Source organism: Eretmochelys imbricata, chromosome 24 (genome assembly GCF_965152235.1).
Source record: "Eretmochelys imbricata isolate rEreImb1 chromosome 24, rEreImb1.hap1, whole genome shotgun sequence".
Classification (NCBI taxonomy): Eukaryota; Metazoa; Chordata; order Testudines; family Cheloniidae; genus Eretmochelys; species Eretmochelys imbricata.
In genome coordinates this window covers 7,102,128-7,128,115 of record NC_135595.1, presented here as the reverse complement: position 1 = coordinate 7,128,115, position 25,988 = coordinate 7,102,128, and the positions used below count along the sequence as shown (strand labels likewise).

At 44.8% G+C, this 25,988-nt stretch overlaps 2 protein-coding genes and 1 pseudogene across 4 annotated transcripts; 1 reads left to right on the top strand and 2 right to left on the bottom strand.

Moving 5' to 3' along the window:
• Nucleotides 1–608: 608 nt before the first annotated feature.
• Nucleotides 609–5,948, bottom strand: LOC144280028 (immunoglobulin gamma-1 heavy chain-like). The gene is made up of 6 exons (XM_077841723.1): nucleotides 5,912–5,948; nucleotides 5,328–5,654; nucleotides 4,212–4,523; nucleotides 3,263–3,373; nucleotides 2,805–2,851; nucleotides 609–735 (listed from the first exon to the last, which is right to left on the bottom strand). Exons 1-6 carry the CDS (start codon nucleotides 5,946–5,948, stop codon nucleotides 640–642), a joined length of 930 nt encoding a protein of 309 aa, XP_077697849.1. The 3' UTR covers nucleotides 609–639.
• A 4,404-nt stretch (nucleotides 5,949–10,352) lies between these two features.
• On the bottom strand, nucleotides 10,353–14,150 carry LOC144280009 (immunoglobulin alpha-2 heavy chain-like; annotated as a pseudogene). Its single transcript, XR_013348708.1, has 6 exons — nucleotides 14,102–14,150; nucleotides 13,520–13,852; nucleotides 12,666–12,977; nucleotides 11,584–11,694; nucleotides 11,126–11,171; nucleotides 10,353–10,479 (listed from the first exon to the last, which is right to left on the bottom strand). The product of XR_013348708.1 is annotated as an immunoglobulin alpha-2 heavy chain-like (transcript).
• Nucleotides 14,151–18,700: 4,550 nt separating this feature from the next.
• LOC144279791 (immunoglobulin gamma-1 heavy chain-like) lies at nucleotides 18,701–25,495 on the top strand. Of its 2 annotated transcripts, XM_077841445.1 has the most exons (6): nucleotides 18,701–18,755; nucleotides 19,435–19,773; nucleotides 21,172–21,480; nucleotides 24,431–24,544; nucleotides 24,631–24,680; nucleotides 25,336–25,495. In XM_077841445.1, exons 1-6 carry the CDS (start codon nucleotides 18,713–18,715, stop codon nucleotides 25,381–25,383), a joined length of 903 nt encoding a protein of 300 aa, XP_077697571.1. In that variant the 5' UTR covers nucleotides 18,701–18,712; the 3' UTR covers nucleotides 25,384–25,495. The 2 variants fall into 2 exon arrangements, with proteins under 2 accessions (XP_077697571.1, XP_077697570.1); XM_077841444.1 differs by having other exon boundaries at nucleotides 24,431–24,680.
• The last annotated feature ends 493 nt before the right edge of the window (nucleotides 25,496–25,988 follow it).

Sequence of the window (25,988 nt, the reverse complement as noted above, 5' to 3'; positions counted from 1 at the left end):
GGAAAAGCAGCAGTCTCTAGAAGGGACACTGTGTTAGCAGCTCCAGCACTGGCCTGGGGAGAGATTCCCATCACTCAGAGCTTCTCCCGCATCCATCATTCCCCTTCAGAATCCCATTGCATGTCCAGGTAACGTGAGCACGAGCCTGCTGAGGATCAGCTGGGAGCTGCGGCATATACAGGGGCTGCATGTCCCCTCTGCAGCCTCCTGCCATCCAGCCTCACTCTTTGTGCCGGGAAGCTGCAGCCGTTCAGCTGTGTCCGGGTCTCTCTGCAGATGAGGGGAGGAGGAGGAGGATGATAATGATTGTATTATCATACCACCCAGGAGCCCCAGTTATGGATCAGGCCCCCTGGTGCTCGGTGCTGCACAAACACAGAACAAAAAGACAGTCCTTGCCCCAAAGAGCTTCCAATCTAATACATAAGTGACGTGTAAAGTCATCTACACCATGTGCCTTTATATCCCAAAAGGAGATTCTCTTTGGGGATCTTCTGACCTTTATATTTGAAACATAAGTGGAGAAAATAAAAAAGAAAATAGACTGAGATAGCCAGCTGGAAGAAGGCTCTGTCTACGTCCAATCAGCAGAGAACCAGCCATCAGTTCCCACGTGCGGATTCCCCTGCACGAGACAGTTCAGGGTTTTACACCTTTTCCTCTGGCTGATGGCTGCATCGTGCGCCCGTCGTGATTCCGTGAATCGAAATCCAGATGAGCGTATAAGATTCCACCCTGTTTGGTGACAGTTAGTAAAATTAGCCCCCACCTTGTAAAATGAAGGGACACAAGCTGAGACAGAACCAGACATCCATGTGAGTTTAGCCTGATGAAAAATTCCCTCTCATCTCTGATTCTCCTGCTTGTCCTGTAAATGGTGCATGTTATCAGAATGGAAACCAGCGCTGGATTCTGACTTTAAGAACTGAGCTACTGACAACATTCTGCCAGATCCAAACCCCATGTCAATGGACAGTGTCCTATTGAGGTCACTGAGCTTTGGATCAGGCCCACAGCACCTGTCACTGGAAAATCTTCATGTGCCTTACAAATATAAGATAAAGTGCTGTAAGAAATTCTAAGTGCCAAAAATGTTCCCAGCTACACACAAAAACCCTCCAATACATCTGTTAGTCTTTTAGGTGCCACAGGACTCTGCCGCCTTTACAGATTCAGACTAACATGGCTACCACTCTGATATCATAAGTCTTGTTATCCACTATTTATGTAGGGGGAAACTGAGTCACAGAGCACTAAGTGACTTGCCCACTATCCTACAGATAACTTTGCTACTAACATACTGTAAGACTCCGTGCTCTCCTTCAGCTACTTCAATAGCTAGGTTTCAGAGTAACAGCCATGTTAGACTATATTCGCAAAAAGAAAAGGAGTACTTGTGGAACCTTAGAGACTAACCAATTTATTTGAGCATAAGCTTTCTTGAGCTACAGCTCACTTCATCGGATGCATACTGTGGAAAGTGTAGAAGATCTTTTTATACACACAAAGCATGAAAAAATACCTCCCCCCACCCCACTCTCCTGCTGGTAATAGCTTATCTAAAGTGATCACTCTCCTTACAATGTGTATGATAATCAAGTTGGGCCATTTCCAGCACAAATCCAGGTTTTCTCACCCCTCCCCCCCCTCCCAAAACCACTCTCCTGCTGGTAATAGCTTATCTAAAGTGACCACTCTCATTACAATGTGTATGATAATCAAGGTGGGCCATTTCCAGCACAAATCCAGGGTTTAACAAGAACGTCTGGGGGGGGGGGGGTGTAGGAAAAAACAAGGGGAAATAGGTTACCTTGCATAATGACTTAGCCACTCCCAGTCTCTATTCAAGCCTAAGTTAATTGTATCCAATTTGCAAATGAATTCCAATTCAACAGTTTCTCACACAACAGAATCACTAACCCAGGAACCTATCCTTGCAACAAAGCCCGTTGCCAACTGTGCCCACATATCTATTCAGGGGACACCATCACAGGGCCTAATAACATCAGCCACACTATCAGAGGCTCGTTCACCTGCACATCCACCAATGTGATCTATGCCATCATGTGCCAGCAATGCCCCTCTGCCATGTACATTGGTCAAAGTGGACAGTCTCTACGTAAAAGAATAAATGGACACAAATCAGATGTCAAGAATTATAACATTCATAAACCAGTCGGAGAACACTTCAATCTCTCTGGTCACGCGATTACAGACATGAAATTTGCTATATTACAACAAAAAAACTTCAAATCCAGACTCCAGCGAGAAACTGTTGAATTGGAATTCATTTGCAAATTGGATACAATTAACTTAGGCTTGAATAGAGACTGGGAGTGGCTAAGTCATTAAGCAAGGTAACCTATTTCTCCTTGTTTTTTCCTACCTCCCCCCACCCCCCCCCGTCCTCAGACGTTCTTGTTAAACCCTGGATTTGTGCTGGAAATGGCCCACCTTGATTATCATACACATTGTAAGGAGAGTGATCACTTTTGATAAGCTATTACCAGCAGGAGAGTGGGGTGGGAGGAGGTATTTTTTCATGCTTTGTGTGTATAAAAAGATCTTCTACACTTTCCACAGTATGCATCCGATGAAGTGAGCTGTAGCTCACGAAAGCCTATGCTCAAATAAATTGGTTAGTCTCTGAGGTGCCACAAGTACTCCTGTTCTTTTTTCGATAGCTAGATCTCACTTTCATCTTCTCCTTCCAGAACAATCAATTTAAGTGCCAAATATATGGATTAGTAATGTCTGAGACAGACACATTGATTTAGACAGAGACAGTCTGTAAAGAGCCGTACCTGGGGCTCCTCGGAAGCTGGGGGTGCTGAAACCCTGGGCTGGAATCCTGGAACAAACAAAGACAACAGTCAAAGTTCCTCTTCCACGGTCACCCCCCAGCTGTAGTTACTGACTAATGGTGCATCTGAGCTGTGGGTGCGCAGGGCACCTCCATGCATGGCACGTGGATAGAGGCTCGTCAGAAAGGCTAGTGCTCTTTGTGAGCTATAAACAAGCTGCCAGGGCCGGGGCAGTAGAAGCCTTTCCACATCGCTCCCTTTGTCACGGAGAACAAAGCCGTTCTCCCGACACAGGACATTCAAGATGCAGAAAACAAACATTCGGAGATCAGTGCTGGCAGTTGTGACATTTGCAGCGTGTTCGTGTGTTGGACGGGACAGTTGCAGTCCCCAGTAGCAAGCAGGGGAGCAGGATTTCTCTCAGTGGGGGAGTGTCTGGGCTGGGCTGTGTTTATTACCTAGCGTGGAAGGGCAGAGGGTCCAGACGAGGCTCAGAGACACCACCAGCAGCAGCAGACCAGCTCCAGCCGCAAGGGGCACAATGTAATGTGAGCACTCCCTGGCAGGGGCTGTGGAGGAAGCTAAAAAAAGAGACACACGTGTATGACTTCAGCAAAGAGGGTCCGTGATGCCCCCACATCCAGCTCTTCTCTCCTGATCCCCATTTCACCATAGACCTTAACCCCCGAGGAGTGAGGATACAGGAGCCTTTGAATGAAAGGATACCTTTCAGCGTCTGTCTGTTGTGCCCTTTTCATTAGGCCGATGATTTCTCCTGTAATCAGAATCTTCTCTGCACCTTCTGCCATCTACAAAATCCTCCCTGTAGGTCTCGCCTCACCTCATCGCCTCTCCACATCCCACCAGAAAACAGCTCTCTGCACCCTCAAGTACCTCTGTACCCTTCTCCCTCTGATATTGGTCATCGTTTAACTCGGTAGGGTGCTTTACAGGTACTGTTGGTGTGAAAGTTTCCATAGGAAGATACTGTCTTCTGAACAATGCAATTCCTCGTCTCCTTTCCCAAAATTCTCTGCATGTCTACAAAATCCTCTCTATAGGTCTCTCCTCATCTCATTGCCTCTCCATCACTTTGCATATCTCATTGGAGAGCATGTCTTCTCAAATGTCTCTTAATTCCCCTTCATTTATTATTTAACTCTTTACAGGGATTCATATCTACAATCTGGGTGAAAGCTGCCCTAAAGGTCACAACTAAATTGTCTTGTGATCCCTGTAATGTCTTGTTTCCTTTCCCCAAATTCTCTAGAGAAATTCTAACTAATAGGACATAGACTATTCCAGCTTTCTGTAATGGAAAGTCATGTAGAAGCTGCTCTGAGTATGGCCACTTGACACCTGTTTCACATCTGAGTCTCCCTTTGCCTCAAATATAATATCACTCACCTGCAGGATACCTGGTGCTTTTCTTCACACTCTTGCCAGAAGAGTTGAATTTGACTTCACACATGAAAATCTTCCCACTGGTCCAGGTGTCCATGGGGACACTGATGTGATTTATGAGTGTTAACAATCCATCCTTTGCTTTCAATGAGCGCATCAGCCCCTGTTCCTGCAGCTCCCCAGAAACACTCCAGGAAACATGGACTGGGTTGGACACTCCATGGATCACACAGGCCAGATTTGCTGTCCCAGTGACTTGACTACCATGTGGAAATGGGACCAGAAGCATCACCCAGCTGCTGTTTGTATAACTGTCTGAGCAAAAGGAGGTGACGAATTCAGTGTGATAGTCAGATGAACTGCAGTCTGATTAAAGATGTTAACCTTTCACTCGACACAAGGTGGGTGAGGTAAAATCTTTCATGGGACCAACTTCTGTTGGTGAGAGAGACAAGCTTTCAAGCTTCCACAGAGCTCTTCTTCAGGTCTGGGAAATACATTCACAGTGTAATTTCCCAGATCTACAGGAGAGCTCTGTGTAAGTTCAAAAGCTTGTCCAATAAAATATTTTATCTCACCCACCTTGTCTCTATTATATATCTTAGGACCAACACAGCTACAAGATGAATGGATAAATCTTTCACTAAGACATTAATTTTAAAAAAATCTGTTGAAGAAGGAAGTATTAAATCACCATGCCAACACCAACTAGGAAATAGTGCAATAAATATCCACACCTGCTAATAGAAAATTATGTGCAATTTTATAAAGAGATGCACTCTTAAGACCATTTCATTAACTCCAAATATTGTTTCATGCAGTCATGGCTCTTAGGCTAGAAATATTGCCAACCTAAGTGCCTTGAATAGTCACAGAGAAACTGCGAAGGTTTATTTTCAACTTTTTCAAATTTGAAGTTTTCTAGTTATGAAATATATGCCTAATATGCTCCTTCTCTGTCCATAGCATTTAATGTTCAGCTGATCTTTATGGTCTAAAGTAAGCTTTTCTTTTAACTGTTCCTCAGTAGCTATGGTATATTGTTACATTTTAATAGGAACATGAAATATGTTTTGTCAAGCAATCATTAGTCTCCTTAAACAAGCTATGGTATCTTACCTCCAACAATCAGTGTGGATCCATTTCCAAAAATCAGGTAGCTAGTGTATATAAATGCACAGTAGTAAACGCCAGTCTCATTCTTTTGGACGTTGTTGATTTCCAGTGTCGAGCTGTGTCTCTCATGTTTGCAAGCAAATTTACTTACATTTAGATTATCCAAACAGTATTTAATGCATATGGGTTTCTCTCCTTCTCTTCTCAAATACCAAAACATGTCGTCTCCTTCCATTTTTTCTTTGGAAGAACAGTGGATCTCTGCACTGCCATTAACTTCAACAAACTGGATCTGCTGAGTCTGGTACAGAAATAACTGCACTCCTAGCACTGGAAAAATAAAATATTTTTAGTCAGTTTCCATCAAGTCTCCAACTGCCATAGATAAACTGGCTAGTTCAGGAACAGCATATACTTAGTCTGATAATATTTATGCTCTGCTAAATAAACTTGCTATAACTATGTACAACTAAATGGAAATGCAATTTATATCCAGCAGAAGTTTCCAAACATATCAGATATTCAACTCTGATGTCCCACTGAAGAGGCTGTTTTCCCAATTCCAAAGCTTAATGCGGATGTTTTACCTAAAGAAGATAAAACCAGGTACTTGGCAAAGATCATTTTTGTAAAAAAAAAAAAGGAAAAGAAAATCCCGACTCACTAGCCCAAAGGCTGATCTCTAGTGCACTGCTGCAGTGACTGGGTACAGTGTCTTGGTCATTTCCGGTGAGGAATGCCTCTGAGGAGATGTGCTGTGGTGATAGATACTAGAGGGGTGGGTTAAAAAATCAACAGAAGGTACAGAATTTCTCTGCATTCAAGATTAGTCCATAATTATCCCATATTTCTTGGTGGTACAATGCTGGCCTGAAACAATCATTTGGAGTCTTGTCTTGGAAGACTTTAATTGCATTTTAAATCATCAAACTGAAGCTCTGGCATGTGTGAGAAATGAGACAATGAAGGATACAATTTTCAAAAGTGCCCAAGTCCCTTTTTCAAGAGACTTAGGGCCAGATTTTCAGAAGTATTTGGGTGCTTATAGATGCAGAGAGGCACCTAGTGGGATTTTCAAACACGGCTAACAGGGTTAGGAGCCTCAATCCTACTGAAGTGAAGGGCCTCATCTTGGAGCTAGCAATGAACTGGCTAAAAATGAACTGAACGGGGCTGGTTAGAAAGCTGCGTCTGGCTGCACAAAGAGGGGAGAAAGAAGTAAAGTGCATCTGTCAGTGTCCCTTGTGAAACACCTGATAATAGAGGGAAACCTGGGGTAGTGATCAGAGCGACTGGCTCAAAAAAGAACAGATTCTCTAGGTGACTTGGCCACATCTCCTTAGACCACACCCCACTTCTGAGGCTGTACTGAATGGCTGCAGCTCCCCTGGATCCATCTGTCACAAACTCCTTCCATATTCCATATTCCTCTCCATATTTTCATATTGTTTCATATTCTCTGTGTATATATAAAGTCTGCTGCAGTTTCCACGGTATGCATCCGATGAAGTGAGCTGTAGCTCACGAAAGCTTATGCTCAAATAAATTGGTTAGTCTCTAAGGTGCCACAAGTACTCCTTTTCTTTTTGCAAACTCCTTCCAGGCAGCTCTCTAAAGCTGGGGACCATCGTCCTTCCTTCCTTCCCTTCTACCCTCCCCTGCCTTCCTCCCCCACATGGTTGGGGAGTGACCTGGGCTAAATCCTGCAGTCCCTGTCTGAGGCAATGTTAAGTGGAAGCAGGAATTTGGCTTGACGAAGGATGACTGGACTGGCCAAAATTCTGCCTGATTTCTAGCCCAAGGGCATTACTCACAGTTACACAGCTTCCCCTTTGCACCAATGTAAGGAGGAGTTTAGAGGAGCATAAATTACACTCACACCCACTTCCAGGCCCCTGTGTGTTACTGTGGTGGAAAGGGGCTTAGTGCCTATGAGAATCAGGTCCCCAGGCTCGCTGTTAAGGTGCTGAATGTTGTCAGAGGTAGTGCAGATAAAACCAATAGAAACCATAACGCTATTCAAGCACAATGTCTCCCCAGCCCGGTTCTTGTAAGTACAACCCTCCGAATAACACTGATTTACAATGGCACAAAGCCCTATTTACTGCCATAAGGATCCTAGTGACAATGTGTCATAATAAGAAAAGGAGTACTTGTGGCACCTTAGAGACTAACCAATTTATTTGAGCATGAGCTTTCGTGAGCTACAGCTCACTTCATCGGATACATACCATGGAAACTGCAGCAGACTTTATATACACACAGAGATCATAAAACAATACCTCCTCCCACCCCACTGTCCTGCTGGTAATAGCTTATCTAAAGTGATCATCAAGTTGGGCCATTTCCAGCACAAATCCCGGTTTTCTCACCCTCCACCCCCCCCCACACAAACTCACTCTCCTGCTGGTAATAGCCCATCCAAAGTGACAACTCTCTACACAATGTGCATGATAATCAAGGTGGGCCATTTCCTGCACAAATCCAGGTTCTCTCACCCCCTCACCCCCCTCCAAAAAACACACACACAAACTCGCTATCCTGCTGGTAATAGCTCATCCAAAGTGACCACTCTCCCTACAATGTGCATGATAATCAAGGTGGGCCATTTCCAGCACAAATCCAGGTTTTCTCACCCCCCCCACCCCATACACACACAAACTCACTCTCCTGCTGGCAATAGCTCATCCAAACTGACCACTCTCCAAGTTTAAATCCAAGTTTAACCAGAACGACCGGGGGGGGGGGGGTTAGGAAAAAACAAGGGGAAATAGGCTACCTTGCATAATGACTTAGCCACTCCCAGTCTCTATTTAAGCCTAAATTAATAGTATCCAATTTGCAAATGAATTCCAATTCAGCAGTTTCTCGCTGGAGTCTGGATTTGAAGTTTTTTTGTTGTAAGATAGCAACCTTCATAATGTGCAGTGCTTTAAGGAACTGAAGGCAGGAGCTGATCCTAAAAGCAGCTGTGCACCCACCACTCCTCTGGACTTTGCTCAGTGTTGCGGGTGCCCAACATGTCACAGGAAGTGCCTCAGCAGAGTCAGCACCATGCAGGATTGGGCCCTTATGCTGTGTATGGAAATCTCTTCATCCACTGTGGTGTTTTGACAGCCCCACAGCACTGCGCAGTGGCTTAGGGCAGATAGTGAAAAGGAGCAATGTAGCCAACTGCAGCTACAGATGCAATTTTACACTCATGTAATTACCAGGGCTGGGGCAGAAAATGGATTTTCCACACAAATTTTCAAGATATTGAAAAATTTTCCTGTGTCAAACTGGGACGAAAAGTCAAAATCTCAAACATTTTATTGAACCAAAAATCATTTTCTAGCCAACCAACCCTTGAAATTACCCAAATGGGAAGGTGGCCAGGTCACTAGAGCCAGCTGCTCTCATCTTTCAGAAAGATTCATGGGATTGCCAGGGAGTTCAAGTCACCATTCAGTCCAGCCCTCAGGTTTAAGTTTCAACTGAAATACGGACCCCTTTGCAGCCCCATTGACTTCAGAGAGGTCATGTTACTCCGGGTATGCATGGGACCAGATTCAGGCCCTTATTCATTCATTTTTATTTGCATTCACAGAAACGTCAGGCTGGAAGGGACCTCGAAAAGTCATCAAGTCCAGCCCCCAGTGCCGAGGCGGGACCAAGTAAACCTAGATCATCCCCAACAGGTGTTTATCCAGCCTGTTCTTAAAAACCTCCAGTGACTGGGATTTCACAGCCTCCCTTGGAAGCCTGTTCCAGAGCTGAACTCCCCTTAGAGTTGGAAAGATTTTCCTAACATTTAACCTAAATCTCCCTTGCTACAGATTAAGCCCATAACTTCTTGTCCTGCCTTTAGCAGACATGGAGAACAATTGATCACCATCCTCTTTGAAACAGCCCTTACCATATGTGAAGAGCTTTGTGTGTAACAAGGGGTGTGTAACACATTGGTTGTATCATCCTTCAAAAGAAACAGATACGAAATGGGCTAGAAAGGGCCAGATTCTGCTCTCAGAGATACTGGTGTAAAACTGGAGTAACCCCACTGTCTGCAACAGAGCTCCTCCAGATTTACACTACTGGAAAACAGAGCAGAATCTGGCCCAAAAGATTTAAGAGGTCACTTTTTCTTATTACACAATGAGCTGAACTTGATGCATTGAACAGGTAAAAAAGGCAACGTAAACATCACCAGTGGGGTTGCCGTCTCTTTTTAATGAGAGACAGTTCGAACGACAGCTTGAACAGCATCTTGTGATGCAAACAGGCAGCGTGTGCAGGTTCAGGCACCAGGAGAGCTCCAGTCTCCGATAACGTGTTGTTATTGTTAGGTGGCGCAGAGGGGCTGTGGATCTTGCTCATGAGGGGGAAGCAGCAGCCTGCAAAGGCAGCACTGGGGTAGCAGCTCCAGCCCTGGCCTGGGGAGAGATTCTCTTCCGTCCCAGCTCCTCCCGCATCCATCCTTCCCCTTCCCAATCCCACGGCACGTCCATTACTGCAAAGGGAGCATGTGCCGCTGGGGAAGGAGATTAGGGAAGCTGGGAGCTCTGATGTATGCTGGGACTGCACATCCCCTCTGCAGGCTCTTGCCCTCCGGTCTCACTCTATGCAGGTAAGCTGGAGCCGTTCAGCTGTGTCTGGGTCCCTCTGCACATGGGGGAGGAGGATGATGACAATTATTGTGTTACCATAACACGCAGGAGCCCCAGTTATGGACCAGGCCTCGTTGTGCTAGGCGCTGCACAAACTCAGAACAAAGAGACAGTCCCTGCCCCAAAGAGCTTCCAATCTAATACACAAGTGACATGTAAAGTCATCTACACCACGATGCCTTTATATCCCAAAAGGAGATTTCCCACCTGATGAGGCTGGACTCTGTGGGGGTCTTCTGACTTTTTATTTCGAAACAGAGAAGGAGAGAAAATAAGTAAAAAAGGTGACTGAGACAGACAGAGCCTTCTTCCAGCTGCTACTTCCGATCAGCAGAGAACCAGACATCAGTTACCGCTTGCAGATTCCCCTGGACTAGACAATTCAGGGTTTTATGCTTTTCCCTCTGGCCGATCGCTGCATCGTGCTCCTGTCACGACTCCGCAAATCAAAATCCAGATGAGTGTATAAGATTCCATCCTGTTTGGTGACAATTAGTAAAATTAGCCCCCTCCTTGTGAAATGAAGAGATACAAGCTGAGACAGCACTGAACATCCAAGTGAGTTTAGCCTGATGAAATATTCCCTCTCATCTCTTATTCTCCTGCTTGTCCTATTAACTGTGCGTGTTATCAGAATGGAAAACAGCGCTGGATTCTGAATTTAAGAACTCAGCTACTGACAATATTTTGTCAGATCCAAACCCCATATAAACGGACAATCAGTGAGCTTTGGATCAGGTCCCTAACACCTTTCACAGGAAAATCTTCATGTGCTTTACAAATATAATTTTTCATAGCTCTTTATCTTTTAAGTGGCAAAAATGTTCCCAGCTGCATAGAAACCCTGTAACGGGCAAGGTCAGAACCAATGAAACATCAAACTTCCCATCATCCTTGTACAGCAAGTTTTGTTATCCACTTTTTACATACGGGGAAACAGTCACAGAGCAGTAAGTGCTTTACCTACTATCCCATAGTTAATTAGCAGCAAAGCTAACAATAAGACTCTTTGGTCCTCTTCTGCTACTCCAAGAGCTAAACCTCACTTTCACCTTCTCCTTCCAGAATGATCAGTTTAAGTGCCAAATATATGAATACATGAAGTTGAAGGCAGACACATTGATTTAGACAGAGACAGTTTGCAAAGAGCCGTACCTGGGGCTCCTTGAAGCTGTGGGTGCTGAGATCCTGGGCTTGAGTCCTGGAACAAACAAAAACAACAGTCAAAGTTCCTCTTCCATGGTCACCCCCCAGCTGCAGTTCACTGATGAGTGGTGCATCCGAGCTGTGGGTGCGCAGGGCACCTCCATGATGGCACATGGATAGAGGCTCGTCAGAAAGGCTAGTGCTCTTTGTGAGCTATAGACAAGGTGCCTGGGCCAGGGGCAGTAGAAGCCTTTCCACATCGCTCCCTTTGTCACGGAGAACAAAGCCGTTCTCCCGACACAGGAAATTCAAGTTTCGGAAAACAAACATTCGGAGATCAGTGCTGGCAGTTGTGACATTTGCAGCGTGTTCGTGTGTTGGACGGGACAGTTGCAGTCCCCAGTAGCAAGCAGGGGAGCAGGATTTCTCTCAGTGGGGGAGTGTCTGGGCTGGGCTGTGTTTATCACCTAGCGTGGAAGGGCAGAGGGTCCGGACGAGGCTCAGAGACACCACCAGCAGCAGCAGACCAGTTCCAGCCGCAAGGGGCACAATGTAATGTGAGCACTCCCTGGCAGGGGCTGTGGAGGAAGCAAAAAAAACCAGACATAAGTAGCTGACTCATGTAAAAAGGGTCAGGTTGCCCAGTGGGGGCCAATTGGGGGCTCCCAGAAAAATGGGCTCCCCATGCCCTGACTGGAGCGCCGGGCAGGTGGGTGGGGTGGGGCAAGTCCCCATGCCCCAACCCTCCTCCCAATCAGTAGCACCAGGCTGGGTGGGACAGACTGTGGGTGGAATTGGGTGGGCTGCAGTGGAAGAGGAAGAACGGGGCGTGGGGCTGTGGCCGGGGTCACAGGCAGATGGGGCAGGACTGCAGGCAGAAGAGATGGGGAAGGGCCCCTCCACTTGCTCTGGTCCAGGGCCCCATGAAATCTTAATCCGCCTCTGGTTCTGATGCCACCACATCTAGCTCTTCTCTCCTGATCCCCATTTCACCACGGGCCTTAACCCCTGAGAAGTGAGGATACAGGAGTCTTCAGCACCTTTCACCCTCTCTTGTGCCCATTTCATTAGGCTGATGATTTCTCCGGGAATCAGAATCTTCTCTGCACCTTCTGCCATCTACAAAATCCTCCCTGTAGGTCTCTCCTCACCTCATCACCTCTCCACATCTCATCAGGAAACAGCTCTCTGCACCCTCAAGTGCCTCTGTTCCCTTCTCCCTCTGACACTGGTCCTCATTTAGGGTGCTTTGCAGGTACAGTTGGCATGACAGTTTCTATTGAAAATCACTGTCTGTGAGCACTGCAATTCCCCTTTCCTCCTTTCCCAAAGTTCTCTGCAGATCTGCCTGCTCCTACACATTATCCAGCATTTCACAACTTTCTCTAATTGCAAATTGCATTAAAGTAGCTCTGACCATGGACACTTTGCATGTCTAATTACCATCCTAATCATCATAGCGCCTTGGAGTCGCAGTCATGGACCAGGCCCTCACTGAGCTATTGATCTGACTCCCCTCTACCCCAGAAGCGAATATAAAATGACTCACCTTCAATATATCTGGCAATTTTCTTAACACTCTTTCCAGAAGAGTTGAATTTAACGTCACAGGTGAAAATCTTCCCACTGGTCCAGGTGTCCACCGGGACGCTAATGTGATTTATGAACACGAAGGAGCCATCCTTTGCTTTCAGTGAACGCATCAGCCCATGTTCCTGCAGATCCCCAGAAAAACTCCAGGAAATTTGGACTGGGTTGGAAACTCCATGGACCACGCAAGCCAGATCAGCCGTCCCGGGGGAGAGGAGGCCATGGGGAGATGGAGCCAGAGTCAGCACCCAACTGCTGCTGGTGTAACTGTCTGAGCAGGAGAAAGCACAGAGTTCAGTGTGAGGCTCAGCTAAGCTGCAGTTTGATTCAGGGGGTTAAACGTACAAGATGAAAGTAGCTCAAAGGAAAAATACGTTGTATAAATAAAAAAATACGAAGAATCTGAAAAATCAAATCGCGCCCAAACTAAACAGATATTTGCACTTAGAAATCCTGTGCTATCTAAAAACTGATGCAGTCTAAGAACATTTCCTAATTTCAAGACGTTCTTTCATTTAAACATGACTCTTAGGTTACAAATATTCCTAGCGTGTGCCCTGACCAGGAATAAGTCAGAACATTTTCAAGAGATCATTTTCACTATTTTTCTAGTTTTAATTGCGCAAAATATAATTTTTTCTCTTCTTTCAGCAATTACTGTTTACTTGCTCTTTTTTGGTTCCAAACAGTCTGTCTTTTAACAATGGAATCTTTGATAAGCAGTCAAACCATCTTTTTATATTTTAACATGCACATGAAATATGTCAGCATTGTCATTCCATTTCTTTCCTAATCATCCAATTGTTTCCTTACCTCCTACAATCAGTGTGGATCCGTTGCCGAATGTCAAGAAGCTCATGTATGAATCGGTACAGTAATAAACCCCAGAGTCATTCCTTTGGGCATTGTAGATTACCAGGGTCAAGTTGTGTCCTTCCGATATGCAAGCAACTTTACTTGCATTTTTAATATCTCAGCATCTCTTAATTAACATGGGGGCCTCACCTTCCCGTCTCCTGTACCACTCAGCTGTTATACCTCCTGCTACAAATTTTTCTTTGGAAGAGCACTGGATCTTCACTGTATCATTAATGTTCACAAACAAGAACGTTTGAAGTTGGTGCAAAAATAACTGCACTCGTATCACTGTAGGAATAAAAGAGGATGTGTTATTAGAGTCAATTTTCAGCAGGTCACGGTCTGCCTTAAATAATCAGGATAATTCAGAATTAAACCAAATGCAATTAGATTACATTGTGCAAAAGTAAATGGAAGAGCATCTAAACTGCAGCAGAACTGTCCTAAGCTACCAGATATCATGAAAGCCAATGTCCAATTGAAAAGACTCCTTTCTCAATTTCAAGCTTAACGGTATGACTAATGCAAAAGCTTTACCCAGGAAAGACAAAAGCAGATATTTGGAGAACAGCGTGATTGTTACAAACAATATTCTGAAAGATGAAATTTCAAAGCACCCGTCTGGTACGCTGCTCAAGTGCAAAGGCTCCAACATCCTGGTCGGTTCTGCTGAGGAACGCCTCCCGGGGGAAGTGCTGTGGTGACAGATGCTTTTCACAGGGGCTTCTTGTCGGCTGTTGCTGCATTTGAATCAAACATGGATATATTATAATGATTCAGAATAATGAAATAACCACCAGGACGTGGCACAATGTAGAATACGCAAGAAATAATAGCAGTGTGGTTACAGCGGCATGGGTGGTGGCTCAGGCTAGCCATGTGTGTCCAGAAGGTCAGGCACGATTGCATTTGAGAGTGTAACCCTAGTTGCCACCTGGGCCGCCGTGGCCAAACCGCAACCTTTCAGTGCCCTACATTGAGCCGCTACCCTCCCAGCTGCAGTGTAGATGTCCCCTAAATGGGAGCTGGGAAGTGTGGCCCCAGCCGTGGGTGATGAACAGCTGAGAAACGGGCTTCTCCCTGCTGCCTCAGTATTTTACCCATCACTGTGCCTTATTGCTTGACAACGTGATACTGAACGGTAATTTGGGACCAGATTCTCAGCTGATGTAAATCAGCATCGCTCCACTGAAGCTAATGAACTGATGCTGATTTACACTAGTTGGGGATCTGGCCCTTGGAGGACTTGAAGTGAATCCTGAATGCTCACAATGTGGATCACTTGAGAAACGAGACCAGGAAATCCCTGTGGCTGGATTTCCAGACTCCAGAACAACTCAAGCTTTGTCACCTTCCTCCAAACTGTGCAGTTCAGATCCTGCATTTTTGCCCACCCCAAACTCCCATTGATTTGGGTGAGATAGTGCTGGGTGCACCAGGAACGCGGGATCTGGCCTTGTCAGCCCAGAGTCTGTGGGGCTCCAAGGGGCATCATGGGTGCACTGCAAACGCTTCATGCAGCAAGTTGTTCCACTCCTCATTTATAATCATAATAATTCCGATCTTATCATGAGTAGATCCATCTTGCTTTACAAAGGAGGTTAATATCATCATCCCCATTGTACAGATGGGGAAACAGAGAGGGCCATTGACTTGCCCAGAATCACCCCACAGCAGAGACAACTCTCCCGAGTCTCAGTCCAAAACTGCCTACTGGATAGAGCTAATTATTAACATTGTCTTGTTGATAATTATCGACTGACATATTTTCTCAACGTCTCTGGTTTGTGCCATGACATTTCATTTGTTTCACACTGCTGAAAGGTAAATTTCAGTTTTTGTGGTTAGTTCGACTGCTCTGCTTCACTTTTGCTCTAACCATCCACTGGCTACAGAGGAATTGGGGGGGGGAGCAGTTTACACTTCCTTGGTAACCAAAAGCAGGGGGATAGAACTGAAAAGAAGAAATCCGCCCCAGCTCTTTGCTCAGTGAACAAACAAAACAAAAGCGTCAAAATAAGTGGGTAGAAACTGACCACAAAAGCAAGTTTAATTATCTGCGCAAACAGGTTTTGATCTTTTTTTAAACCATTGCTCCTTTGCAGCAAACACGGCTCTTTGTCCTGTAGTCTGTGGTTTTTGAAGACCAGTTTGCTTTATTATAAAACAATGTAGAAATAAATATCAATCAAAACAATTAGACAGCTTTTTCTTTGTCTTGGATTTTAATAGACTTGCACTGGAGAAGATTAAATGCAAAATGAATGTATATCCGTTGTGTGTGACTGGGGGCAATAGTCTTTAGGATAAATTTTCAAACATGCCTAAATGACTTAGGCATCTAATTCCCACTGATTCTGAAAACCCTGCTAGTTGCCTACCTGGATCTTTAAGCACCTAAATACCTTTGAAAATGTAGTTCTGAGAGCCCTAGATATCGCTGAAAAATAAATCAATGGTACTTAGTCTTCCAAGTACCTAAACCACTTTTGAAAATAAGACTTAGGCTCCTAAGTGATTTAGGTGCTTCCATCACAATTTGGCTAAATTTCTTTAACAATTACAGTTAAGGCTATGGTTTTATCGTGAAAATTTGTCATAAATACAGGAAAACAGCCATAAGAAAGAGAGGGAGCAGGGGAAAGATGCGGGGGTTGGAGAGCGAGACCACCCTACACTCACCCTGCAGGGGCACCTCCTGTCCTGGGGGGCTGGGTCCAGCTCCGAGCATTGCGACCTGGCCCATATGCACACAGTGCCACTCAGGTTTGGTGCGTCCCCTGCTTTTTAGAAGAAAACTGAGGGGCAGATATGCCAAAACTGAGTGAGGCTGAGACCATGTGGGCCAGCCAGGTCACAATGTCCATTGGTAGGAGCCTGGCCCAGTCTTGCTGGCCAGGAGCCGCCACTGCACGGGGTCATGGAGTTTCCTCAGATTTGTGGATCCCATGAATACCATGCCGAAATCATAGCCTGAATTCTAGCTGAGTTGATTGCCCTGATATACAGGACCTTTACACAGGGCATAATGACAATGTACCTGCACCATGCACATCTATGGCACTAGGTCCCCCCCAGTTCAGCAAAGCTCTTTTAATCTAGCTCTGTACTTATTTATCCTCACCACCCTGCTGCAGAGTAGGGAGGAATTGTCCCCATTTTACAGCTGGGGAGTGGAGGCCCAAAGAGACTTGGGGTAACATGTTCAAAAGCCCCAAGTGACTTGGGAGGCAAAGCCCCACTTTCAACAGGGACTAAAGCTCTTAAATCCTTTGAAAGTCACTGGGATGTAAGTGACCAGCCCTAGATCACACACAGAGCCTGTGGCAGGGCAGGGATTTAAACAGAGGACCCCTGAATGCCTAGTTAGCACTTTGACAACTGTACCGTCCTTCCTCTCTTCAAGCATGTGCTGAAGTCCCAGTGAAATAGTTAGGCCAGGAGAGGTGTTTGGACCACATTCAACTTCCCCTGGACCTAGGTCTCAATGAGACACAGGTCAGATTCTGACCCCCACTTTGGTCCCTTTGTGGTGGTCCCGTGACACGAAGGGAGCAGGAACTGGCTGCATGTGCCGGGGGTGTAAAGACAGCAGAGCCAGCCCTTGCAGCCCAGCAGCCCTTGGTATGTGGGGTGTGGCCAGAGCATGCTGCACTTGTAGTACCCGCAGCTGGTAAATGGATCCTTGGGAGTCATTACTGCCTGGTGTAGTTTAGAGCAGCCTCCAGGCTGGGCCAGCTTATATATGGCTGGAAGATCAACCTGGGATAACAGGAGAGTGGGTTTAGCTGAGGATCTGGCCCTGATTTGCAGTAGGGTTTTATTGAGGCTGAGGTTTGAAAGGGCAATTTGGATGTTCAGTTAATGTGAATTTGGCAATCAAATCCCTTGATGGGGCTTTGCAGATCTCAGCCTTAATGTCCAAGTGCAGCCGATCCGCAGAGATGGTCATATTCCAGCCTGCGTGGGTTTTCTTAGCACATGTGCAATGTGCCTCAGGTGGCACGAAACCAGGATTCACCACCAAATTTGGTTCCTTGGTTGGTGAAAACTGTTTAGAGGGGATGGATTTGGAATTTCCTAGTGAGCATTTCACTTTTCTCCCTTGGTAAACAATTTCGCACATTACGCTAAGAAACATGCATTCTGCGTATCTCAGATATAAGTGTCCTAAAACACTTTTTGCCCCGAATTGTCCTACATGGTGTCACTTCACCACACTTCCATACTCTAGCTCCATCCATTGCTTTCCCAGTGGGCCCCATTCCCAGCCCTTTCCTTTATCTATAGTTATAAATAAACTCCCATACAAAGTTTTTGCTAATTTTCCCACTTCCATGGTGCCCAATGAGCCTGTTTGCTGGTTTCTTCCATCCTTTGCTAAAATCTTTGGGAAACTTTGACCTCCATGTGATATGCCTCTTGGTGATTGTATGATGTGGACATAACAAACAGAGATGTTAAATAAATATGAAATACTCTTGCTAGAGGGTTGCAGCTTAACATGACTTTTATTCTTAGAAGCCTGAACGATAACACACAGTAACCAAAACCAGAGAGAGACAAAGCAGGCTGCTCTGTTAGGCAGAGAAGCAAAACTCACCTCATCTTTTTCTAGGCTGGTTCTTTCCGGACTGAGAGTTGCTAGGCCCCAATTGCATGCTTCCCTACAGATAGGGAGCAGGACCAGGAAACCCCCTGAAATTGAAGGGATAAATCACAATTTTCATACACCACTGTGATATTGATGCTAATCCCATCTGACCTTAATCACCCGTGAAACACAGAATTGCAGTCAGAAGAGGGTCTTGTTATGGACATCCAATCAGAACACAGCAGATTGCACTAGACACACATTCCATGCTGTTACCCAGTCTAAACTTGAATTTCTTCCTTAATAGATTTTGGAGGCAAAGGAACATTCTTCCCCCGGTTTGCTCTGCTGGCTCTCAGAGTAAGATTTTGAACGGGGTTCTCAGTACGTCCTGGCCCTCCTTTTCTGTCATGCATGTTGCCCCACAGATCTACAAGAGGAAATAGAACATTTTCCTCTCCACGTGACAGAGTCTTTCATCAAGAGATCCATTATCTAGCAGGCGTCTGTCTGTCTCACAGCATCACCTATTCATTACTGAAGAAAGGCACAAGATGTCCCACCAGACAGTTGGGATGATTCTAATCTACCTGCAAAGTAAGTATTTTAGCCTGATTTATTTCATGCTTGTTTTCTACCACATTAAAAACAATTAACTTTCTGCACAAGGATCTTCTGCAATTCCAAGAGATGCTAACATCAACTTGGGAGAGAGATATTCACATCTTTCAGTTCATCAACTGGAATCTTGAGAGGTGAGGAAATATTCTGTTTTAAAACAATCAGAATACCAGGCACAAACCCCTTGAAAATAGTTTCTGGTTCTGGATAATGTCCTGGATCTACTTTTTTTTCCTATGCTGATGTATTACACACAGGCTGACGTATTTTTCTGCAGAATGATCAAAAATAGAATTTGAAACACAAATGGCTAAGTTAATAAATGACTCTCCCATGTAAAATTTAGTCAAAGGAAGGTCTTTTATCATTGATTTGGGTAAGCATGAGTGGGCATTTGTAGTCTGGGGTTTAGGGCAGGGCACTGGAAGTCTGAACTCTGAGGTTGATTTTTGTTGTTACGTTGCATTAATTCCCACACAGGCTACATGAATCCTAACAAAATACATGGCTAGAAATAGAGAAAAATTTAAATAAATCTTTAACAAATATGTGCTTTGTGTTATTCTTGGACCCTCTGCTCTATATAGCATATTGCAAAAGCCCAGGCTTGTCCAGTGCTCACTGTATTAACACATGTCTTTCTTCCCCTGTATAGTGACTGTCTCGGAAAAAGAGATACAAATCCTGCAAAGCCCAGCCCAGGTTTGGCTGAAATCTGGGGACACTGCACAGCTGCACTGTAAAACATTAGAAGATGAAGTGAGTGTAATGTGGTACAAGGAACAGAGTGGAAGTTTCCAGTGGATTTACCGGAGTTCTGAGTTTGCATCGTCAGATGGAAAATACTCAAGTGAAGTGAACACTGCGGCAAACACGTTTTCTCTAATTATCCGTAATGTACAAAGAGATGACTCAGGGGTTTATTACTGTGGCCTCGTTTCCTTTATGTATCTACAGCCCAACTTCGGGAATGGGACCAGACTAATTGTCACAGGTGAGTTTCTAATGGCCCAGAACAATGATATCCCAATGCTAGGAGATGTGAAAAAATCATCCTCTTTTTTAGCAAGATTGTGACCAATCTTCCCTATTTCAGCTCTAAGCTATTGGTATTTGTGCAAAGAGGCAATACGGTCCAGGCAGTAAGCCAGGGCATTGGGGTGGAAATCAGGAGACCTGGGCTCTGTTCCTTAATCGCTGGGCACCGAGGCAAGATTTTCAAAAGAAGTCAGCACCCAACAGTTCCCGTTTCAGTGACCAAAGAAATTACCAGATTTTTAAAATGCTCCAGTTAAAACCTAGCTTTTGAAAATCAGGGACATTTTGGAAAACCTGACCTTTAATTTCTCTGCATCTCAGACTCCTCATCTGTGTAATGGGGATAATGACTCTCCTGTGTAAAAGCACTTTGAGATCTATGGATAAAAAGCACCATATCAGTGCTAGGTGTTATTTCCCTGCCTTCTGGGGTGGGATGTTACATTAGTATTCAGATTTGATATTCATACTTGTGATGATTCCTGCAGAAACTGCCTGAGCCTAGAACACGGGGTATGTTTCAGCTGCCCTCCTAACCTTATACGACTTTAATTTTACTCAAGGTCTTTTCCAGGCATCCACCAAGCTTTATTAAATGATTGCGCCCACCTGTTCATACAGGGGACTATTCATTGTCTCCAGCAGCTCAGCATGAATTGCACAGAATAATTCAATTATAACGAATAATATCTATATAGTTTTGATCCACACTATGTGCAAATAGACCAAAGAGTGCAAAATAAAAAGGAAGGCAAGGAATTATTACAGGCACTAATAGAGGCTGTAACTTACACTAATAGGATGAACGTAATAGGAAAATTTAGCCTGACAATTAAGTGTAAGTAAGAATGGTTCCTCTATCAGGATTTTCACAGCTAGATCTCAAAACACCTTGCAAAGGTGACTATGTATCATTTCACTAAGTTTACAGTTGGGGAAACTGAGGCATTGAGTCGGGAAGTGAACTCATCTCCGAGGTCACACAGCAAGTCAGAGACGGAGCTGGGAATGGATCTCAGGCCTCCTGACTCCCAATCTGGTGTCCTCACCACCAGACTGACGAGCTCTTCCTTTGAATTTCATACTGAACCGAACATGCTGTCGGCACTCAGTAAATAATCCACAAAGATCATATTAGGACAAACTTCTGAGCAGCGATAGATCAGTGGAGTCTCTCAAGGTGGATGCCCTGGAGTATAAGACATTGAAAAGTGGAATAGACAAAGCATTAGACATTTAAAACATCTGCACTGACTGGGGCAGGGGCAGGGGCAGGAGCTGGGTATGGACTAGCTGAGCTACCGCTAACAGATCTTTCCAAATCTCTATTTTCGGTGACTCAACTCTCTTTTAGATGCCTCCGAGCCAAGACTTTCCATTCTGGTGCCCGCAGCCCCGGAGGATGCTGAGCTCCCCCCTGTCATTCCTCTGCTTTGCCTGCTCTCTGATTTCACTCCTCCCTGGAGAGCTGTTCTCTGGGGCATGGGTGAGGAGGTGTCTGAAGGTCAGATGGATGCTGGAGCCATAGACAGGAATGGGGTCTTTAGTGTTTGGAGCCTAATGAGAATCCCTTCTGAGACATGGAACCAGGAGACGATCTGCACTTGTACAGCCGAGAGCAGCACGGGGAGAAGCATCAATGCTACAGTCTCCATGGAAACAGGTCCAGTATTGTATCATCCACTCTAACCTACCTACCTGGGCATTTATGCTACATCCCTCACCGTGGGTCAGTGACATCTACTGCAGGCTGGAGGAATAGAGAGAATCAGATGGGGTGGCTCAGGTGAATGATATCTAATGGGAGCGAGGAGAGGTTTTGGTAAGCATTGAGAGGGTGCTTGAGTTGTGGGGCGGTTACAGTCACTTCCCCCATCACCCACCTTTCCCACCCCCAGCCCTTCTGAAAGCCTTTTTTTTTTTTTTTGATGCTCGGTGGTAAGAAATGGGCTTCTGGTTTAGCTGTCAAGCGATTAAAAAAATTAATCGCAAATAATCGTGTTGCTAAACAACAATAGAACACCAATTATTTAAATATTTGTGGATGTTTTCTACATTTTCAAATATATTGATTTCAGTTGCAGCACAGAATGCAAAGTGTACAGTGCTCACTTCATATTTATTTTTATTACAAATATTTGCACTGTAAAAACCCCAAAAGAAATAGTATTTTTCAATTCCCCTCATACAAGTACTCTAGTGCAATCTCTTTATCATGAAAGTTGAACTTACAAAGGTAGAATTATGTACAAAAATAACTGCATTCAACAACCAAACAATGTAAAACTTTAGAGCCTACAAGCCCACTCAGCCCTACTTCTTGTTCAGTCAATCGTCCAGACAAACAAGTTTGTTTACATTTACAGGAGATAATGCTTCCTGTTTTTTGTTTACAATGTCACCTAAAAGTGAGAACAGGCATTCACATGGCACTGCTGTAGCTGGTGTTGCAGATATTTATGTCCCAAATGCACTAGAGATTCAGATGTCCCTTCATGCTTCAACCACCATTCCAGAGGACATGCGTCCATGCTGATGATGGGTTCTGCTCGATAACAATCCAAAGCAGTGTGGACCAACACACGTTCATTTTCATCATCTGAGTCAGATGCCACCAGCATAAGGTTGACTTTCTTTTTTGGTAGTTCGAGTTCTGTAGTTTCCACATCAGAGTGTTACTTTTTTTAAGACTTCTGAAAGGATGCTCTACACCTCATCCCTCTCAGATGTTGGAAGGCACTTCAGATTCTTAAACCTTGGGTCGAGTGCTGTAGCTATCTTTAGAAATCTCACATTGGTACCTTCTTTTGTTTTCTCAAATCTGCAGTGAAAGTGTTCTTAAAATGAACAATGTGTGCTGGGTCATCATCTGAGACTGCTATAACATGAAATATATGGCAGAATGCGGGTAAAACAGAGCGGGAGACATACAATTCTCCCTCCCCCGACAAGGAGTTGAGACACAAATTTAATTAATGCATTATTTTTTTAACGAGCATCATCAGCATGAAAGCATGTCCTCTGGAATAGTGTCTGAAGCATGAAGGGGCATACGACTCTTTAGCATATCTGGCACATAAATACCTTGCAATGCTGGCTACAACAGTGCCATGCGAATGCGTTCTCACTTTCAGGTGACGCTGTAAATAAGAAGCGGGCAGCAGTATCTCCTGTAAATGTAAACTAACTTGTTTGTCTTAGCGATTAGCTGAACAAGAAGTAGGACTGAGTGGACTTGTAGGCTCTAAAGTTTTACATTGTTTTGGTTTTGAGTGCAGTTATGTAACAAAAAAACCCTATATTTGTAAGTTACACTTTCACAATAAAGAGATTACACTACAGTACTTGTATGACATTAATTGAAAAATAGTGTCTCATCATTTTTACAGTGCAACTATTTATAATAAAAATTATATGAGTGAGTACTGCACACCTTGTATTGTGTTGTAATTGAAATCAGTATATTTGAAAATGTAGAAAAATATTTAAAATATTTAATAAATTTCCATTGGTATTCTATTGTTTAACAGTGCAATTAAAACTGCAATTAATTGCGATTAATTTTTTTAATCGCAATTGTTTTGAGTTAATCGTGTGAGTAAACTGTGATTAATCAACATCCCTCTGGTGAAGCAGCTTGAACCTCCCGCTCCATGTGATCACAGCAAGGATACAGAAGGATCACTTGGGGTGAGCCAAAGGAGAATAATTAGGAGCAGCAGGAAGGAAATCAACAAAGGGAACAGCAGGATGAATGTCAGGAATAGCTTCCTGACAGCGAAATCTAACCAGTAATGGAACAGATGCCCAGAGGCAGGGGAGGAAGCCCCCATAAATAGGACTGGACAAAGCACTAGTGAATAGAACGTAGGGAACTATCCTGGAGCGGCCAAGGGGGAGCTAGAGGGCACCCATGCCAACACGGCTATGCCAGTAAAAGCCTTAGTGTGGACGCAGTTATACCGAGATAAAGGTGCCTTACACCAGCACAGCTTATTTCTGTTCCTGAGCCAGGAGGAGTTATGCCAGAAATGTTCCAGTGGCAAAGTTTTTAAGTGTAGTCGAGCCCTTCAACCACCAAACAAATTCCAGGTGACACAGACGGGTGTGCCCAGCCTGCTGATTGGCCATTTAATTTCCTAATTGCCTCAGTATGTGCCACAAACCTGTGCTGGGGAAAAAAGGAACCACCTGGAATCTGACTAGGAAGCTCAAAGAGCCACCCATTAGAGGAATTATTGAGGGAGGAAGGGAGAGAGGAGAAACAGAATACCCATGTATTCATCATGTATCTGATGAAGTGAGCTGTAGCTCACGAAAGCTCATGCTCAAATAAACTGGTTAGTCTCTAAGGTGCCACAAGTACTCCTTTTCTTTTTGCGAATACAGACTAACACGGCTGTTACTCTGAAACCTGTCAGAATACCCATGGCACATCATTTTGCACAGCCTCTTTACCCTGTCCTTTGCACATACAGAAGGGCAAAATGCTACAGAGCACAGAGTAATGGGTGTGGAGCTTTGGGGAAAGGACCTCCCTTTGCCCATGATGTTATGTGGGAGGTACAGATCAGGGCCCATTTGTTTTGATGGGAGTTTTCTATACTTTGCAGAGAGACAAGACACTGGAGACTGTAGGATTGTGTTCTACACTGGGCTGCCCTGTATTTTCATCCTTCTCCTGATCCAGCTGTTGATCCTGCTCCGGAGAAAATGCTCCATCAGAGGTAACTCAGTCATAACTCTGTCTGCAGAAAAGCAGCCACTCATCACACATCCTTATAACTGTCCCTTTGTCTGTTTCATCCACCAGGGAGAGCTGTGCAAAGAGGGAATCCAACACCTATGAGGCAGATCCCACAGGTACACAGCTTTTTTTTAGCTTTTGGCACATCAGAAAGGTACAATATTAACAACAGGTGGCTAGAAACAGCGTCCTGGCTAATTTCCTACCCTACTATCTACACATTGCCTCCTGAAGTCTTATTTGAATTTATTCCTCTCTACCCTGCTAGTGGAAGTGTTGTGTAGGTTTACTGGAAAGGAACAACTGCTGGAAAGGAACAACTTATTATTTCTTTCTCTTTATTTATTGTTCCTTTCTTATTATTGGAAAGGAACAATTCACCCATCTTGTCTGGCTATGGCATTCTGGAAGGACAGTTAATTAAATGCATGAGATGGTAGATTCTCATTAGGCATATTACCGTATGGGCGGAAGCGTGGGCTAGCAGAGGATACTGGACTGGGAGTCAGGATTTTTTTTTCCTGGTCCAGCCACTGACCTGCTGGGCAACCTTCGCCAAGTCACTTTAGCTCATGGTGCTTCTGTCTCCCCTCCCCCACTTTGTGTCCTTGTGTATCTTGACAATAAACCCTTCAGGGTAGGGATTATCTCTTTGCATGTGTGTCCAGAAAGCCCAGCACAACAGGTCCTCAGTCTCCACTGGGGCTTCTAAGTGCTGCTCTAATACAAAGAATTACTAATTATATTGGCTTTTTCCTTGTTCTATTTCAGACGGAATATGCGACTCTGCCGTACAACAACAGAAACGCTGCTCGGTGACTGATGTAGTCTCACAAAAGTGGTTTATATTTTGTAAAACAAGAGAAAAGAATGAAAAGAGAAACAGAGAGAAATACAGAAAGTCTCATGTCTGTAATGTGCTATGATGTGATGTGAGTTTCCTTGAAATACAACCATTTCCATGCTCACTTCTCTGAACCCATATTCTGGGCTGACATCTCCATTCTTGCAAAAAAGCCACATGGGGTCATTAGCGATGTGCCTGCAGGTTCGTGGGGCACTGGGTTTACATCGCATCTCAAACATGTCACTTCCCCCACCATAGCACCTTGTCACAGGGTTCACTCACCCCTAGGGTTCCTCCTCCTGGCTGCTCGTGGGATAACCTACTTCCGGCTCCGATGCCTCCTTCTGTCATCTCATTCTTGCCACAGCCCCACTCGCTCTCTGGGACTCTGCCCCTTTCCTCTTCCTGGCTTGGGTGCTCCTTCTTCAGGCCTTGGCCAGGTCACTGGGTGTTTTCCCCCTGCCAGGGTATCAAAGTCCCACAGGACAAATTGTCTCAGGGAGTCTCCAAGCCCACTGCCCTGACTGTGACACTTCCCCTGTGGCTGGTAGGGGAACCCGGGCCAGTCCTCTACTCC

What these genes read in the sequence shown, in the direction of transcription:
- LOC144280028 (XM_077841723.1), bottom strand. Translation starts at nt 5,948, where the DNA reads ATGATCTTTGCCAAGTACCTGGTTTTATCTTCTTTAG. An exon ending in ATCCACACTGATTGTTGGAG is followed by an intron (nt 4,524 to 5,327) that starts GTAAGATACCAT and finishes CCTTTTGCTCAG; the next exon opens with ACAGTTATACAAACAGCAGC. An exon ending in AAGCACCAGGTATCCTGCAG is followed by an intron (nt 3,374 to 4,211) that starts GTGAGTGATATT and finishes CTTCCTCCACAG; the next exon opens with CCCCTGCCAGGGAGTGCTCA.
- LOC144279791 (XM_077841444.1), top strand. Translation starts at nt 18,713, where the DNA reads ATGTCCCACCAGACAGTTGGGATGATTCTAATCTACCTGCAAA. An exon ending in GACCAGACTAATTGTCACAG is followed by an intron (nt 19,774 to 21,171) that starts GTGAGTTTCTAA and finishes ACTCTCTTTTAG; the next exon opens with ATGCCTCCGAGCCAAGACTT. An exon ending in TACAGTCTCCATGGAAACAG is followed by an intron (nt 21,481 to 24,430) that starts GTCCAGTATTGT and finishes TATACTTTGCAG; the next exon opens with AGAGACAAGACACTGGAGAC.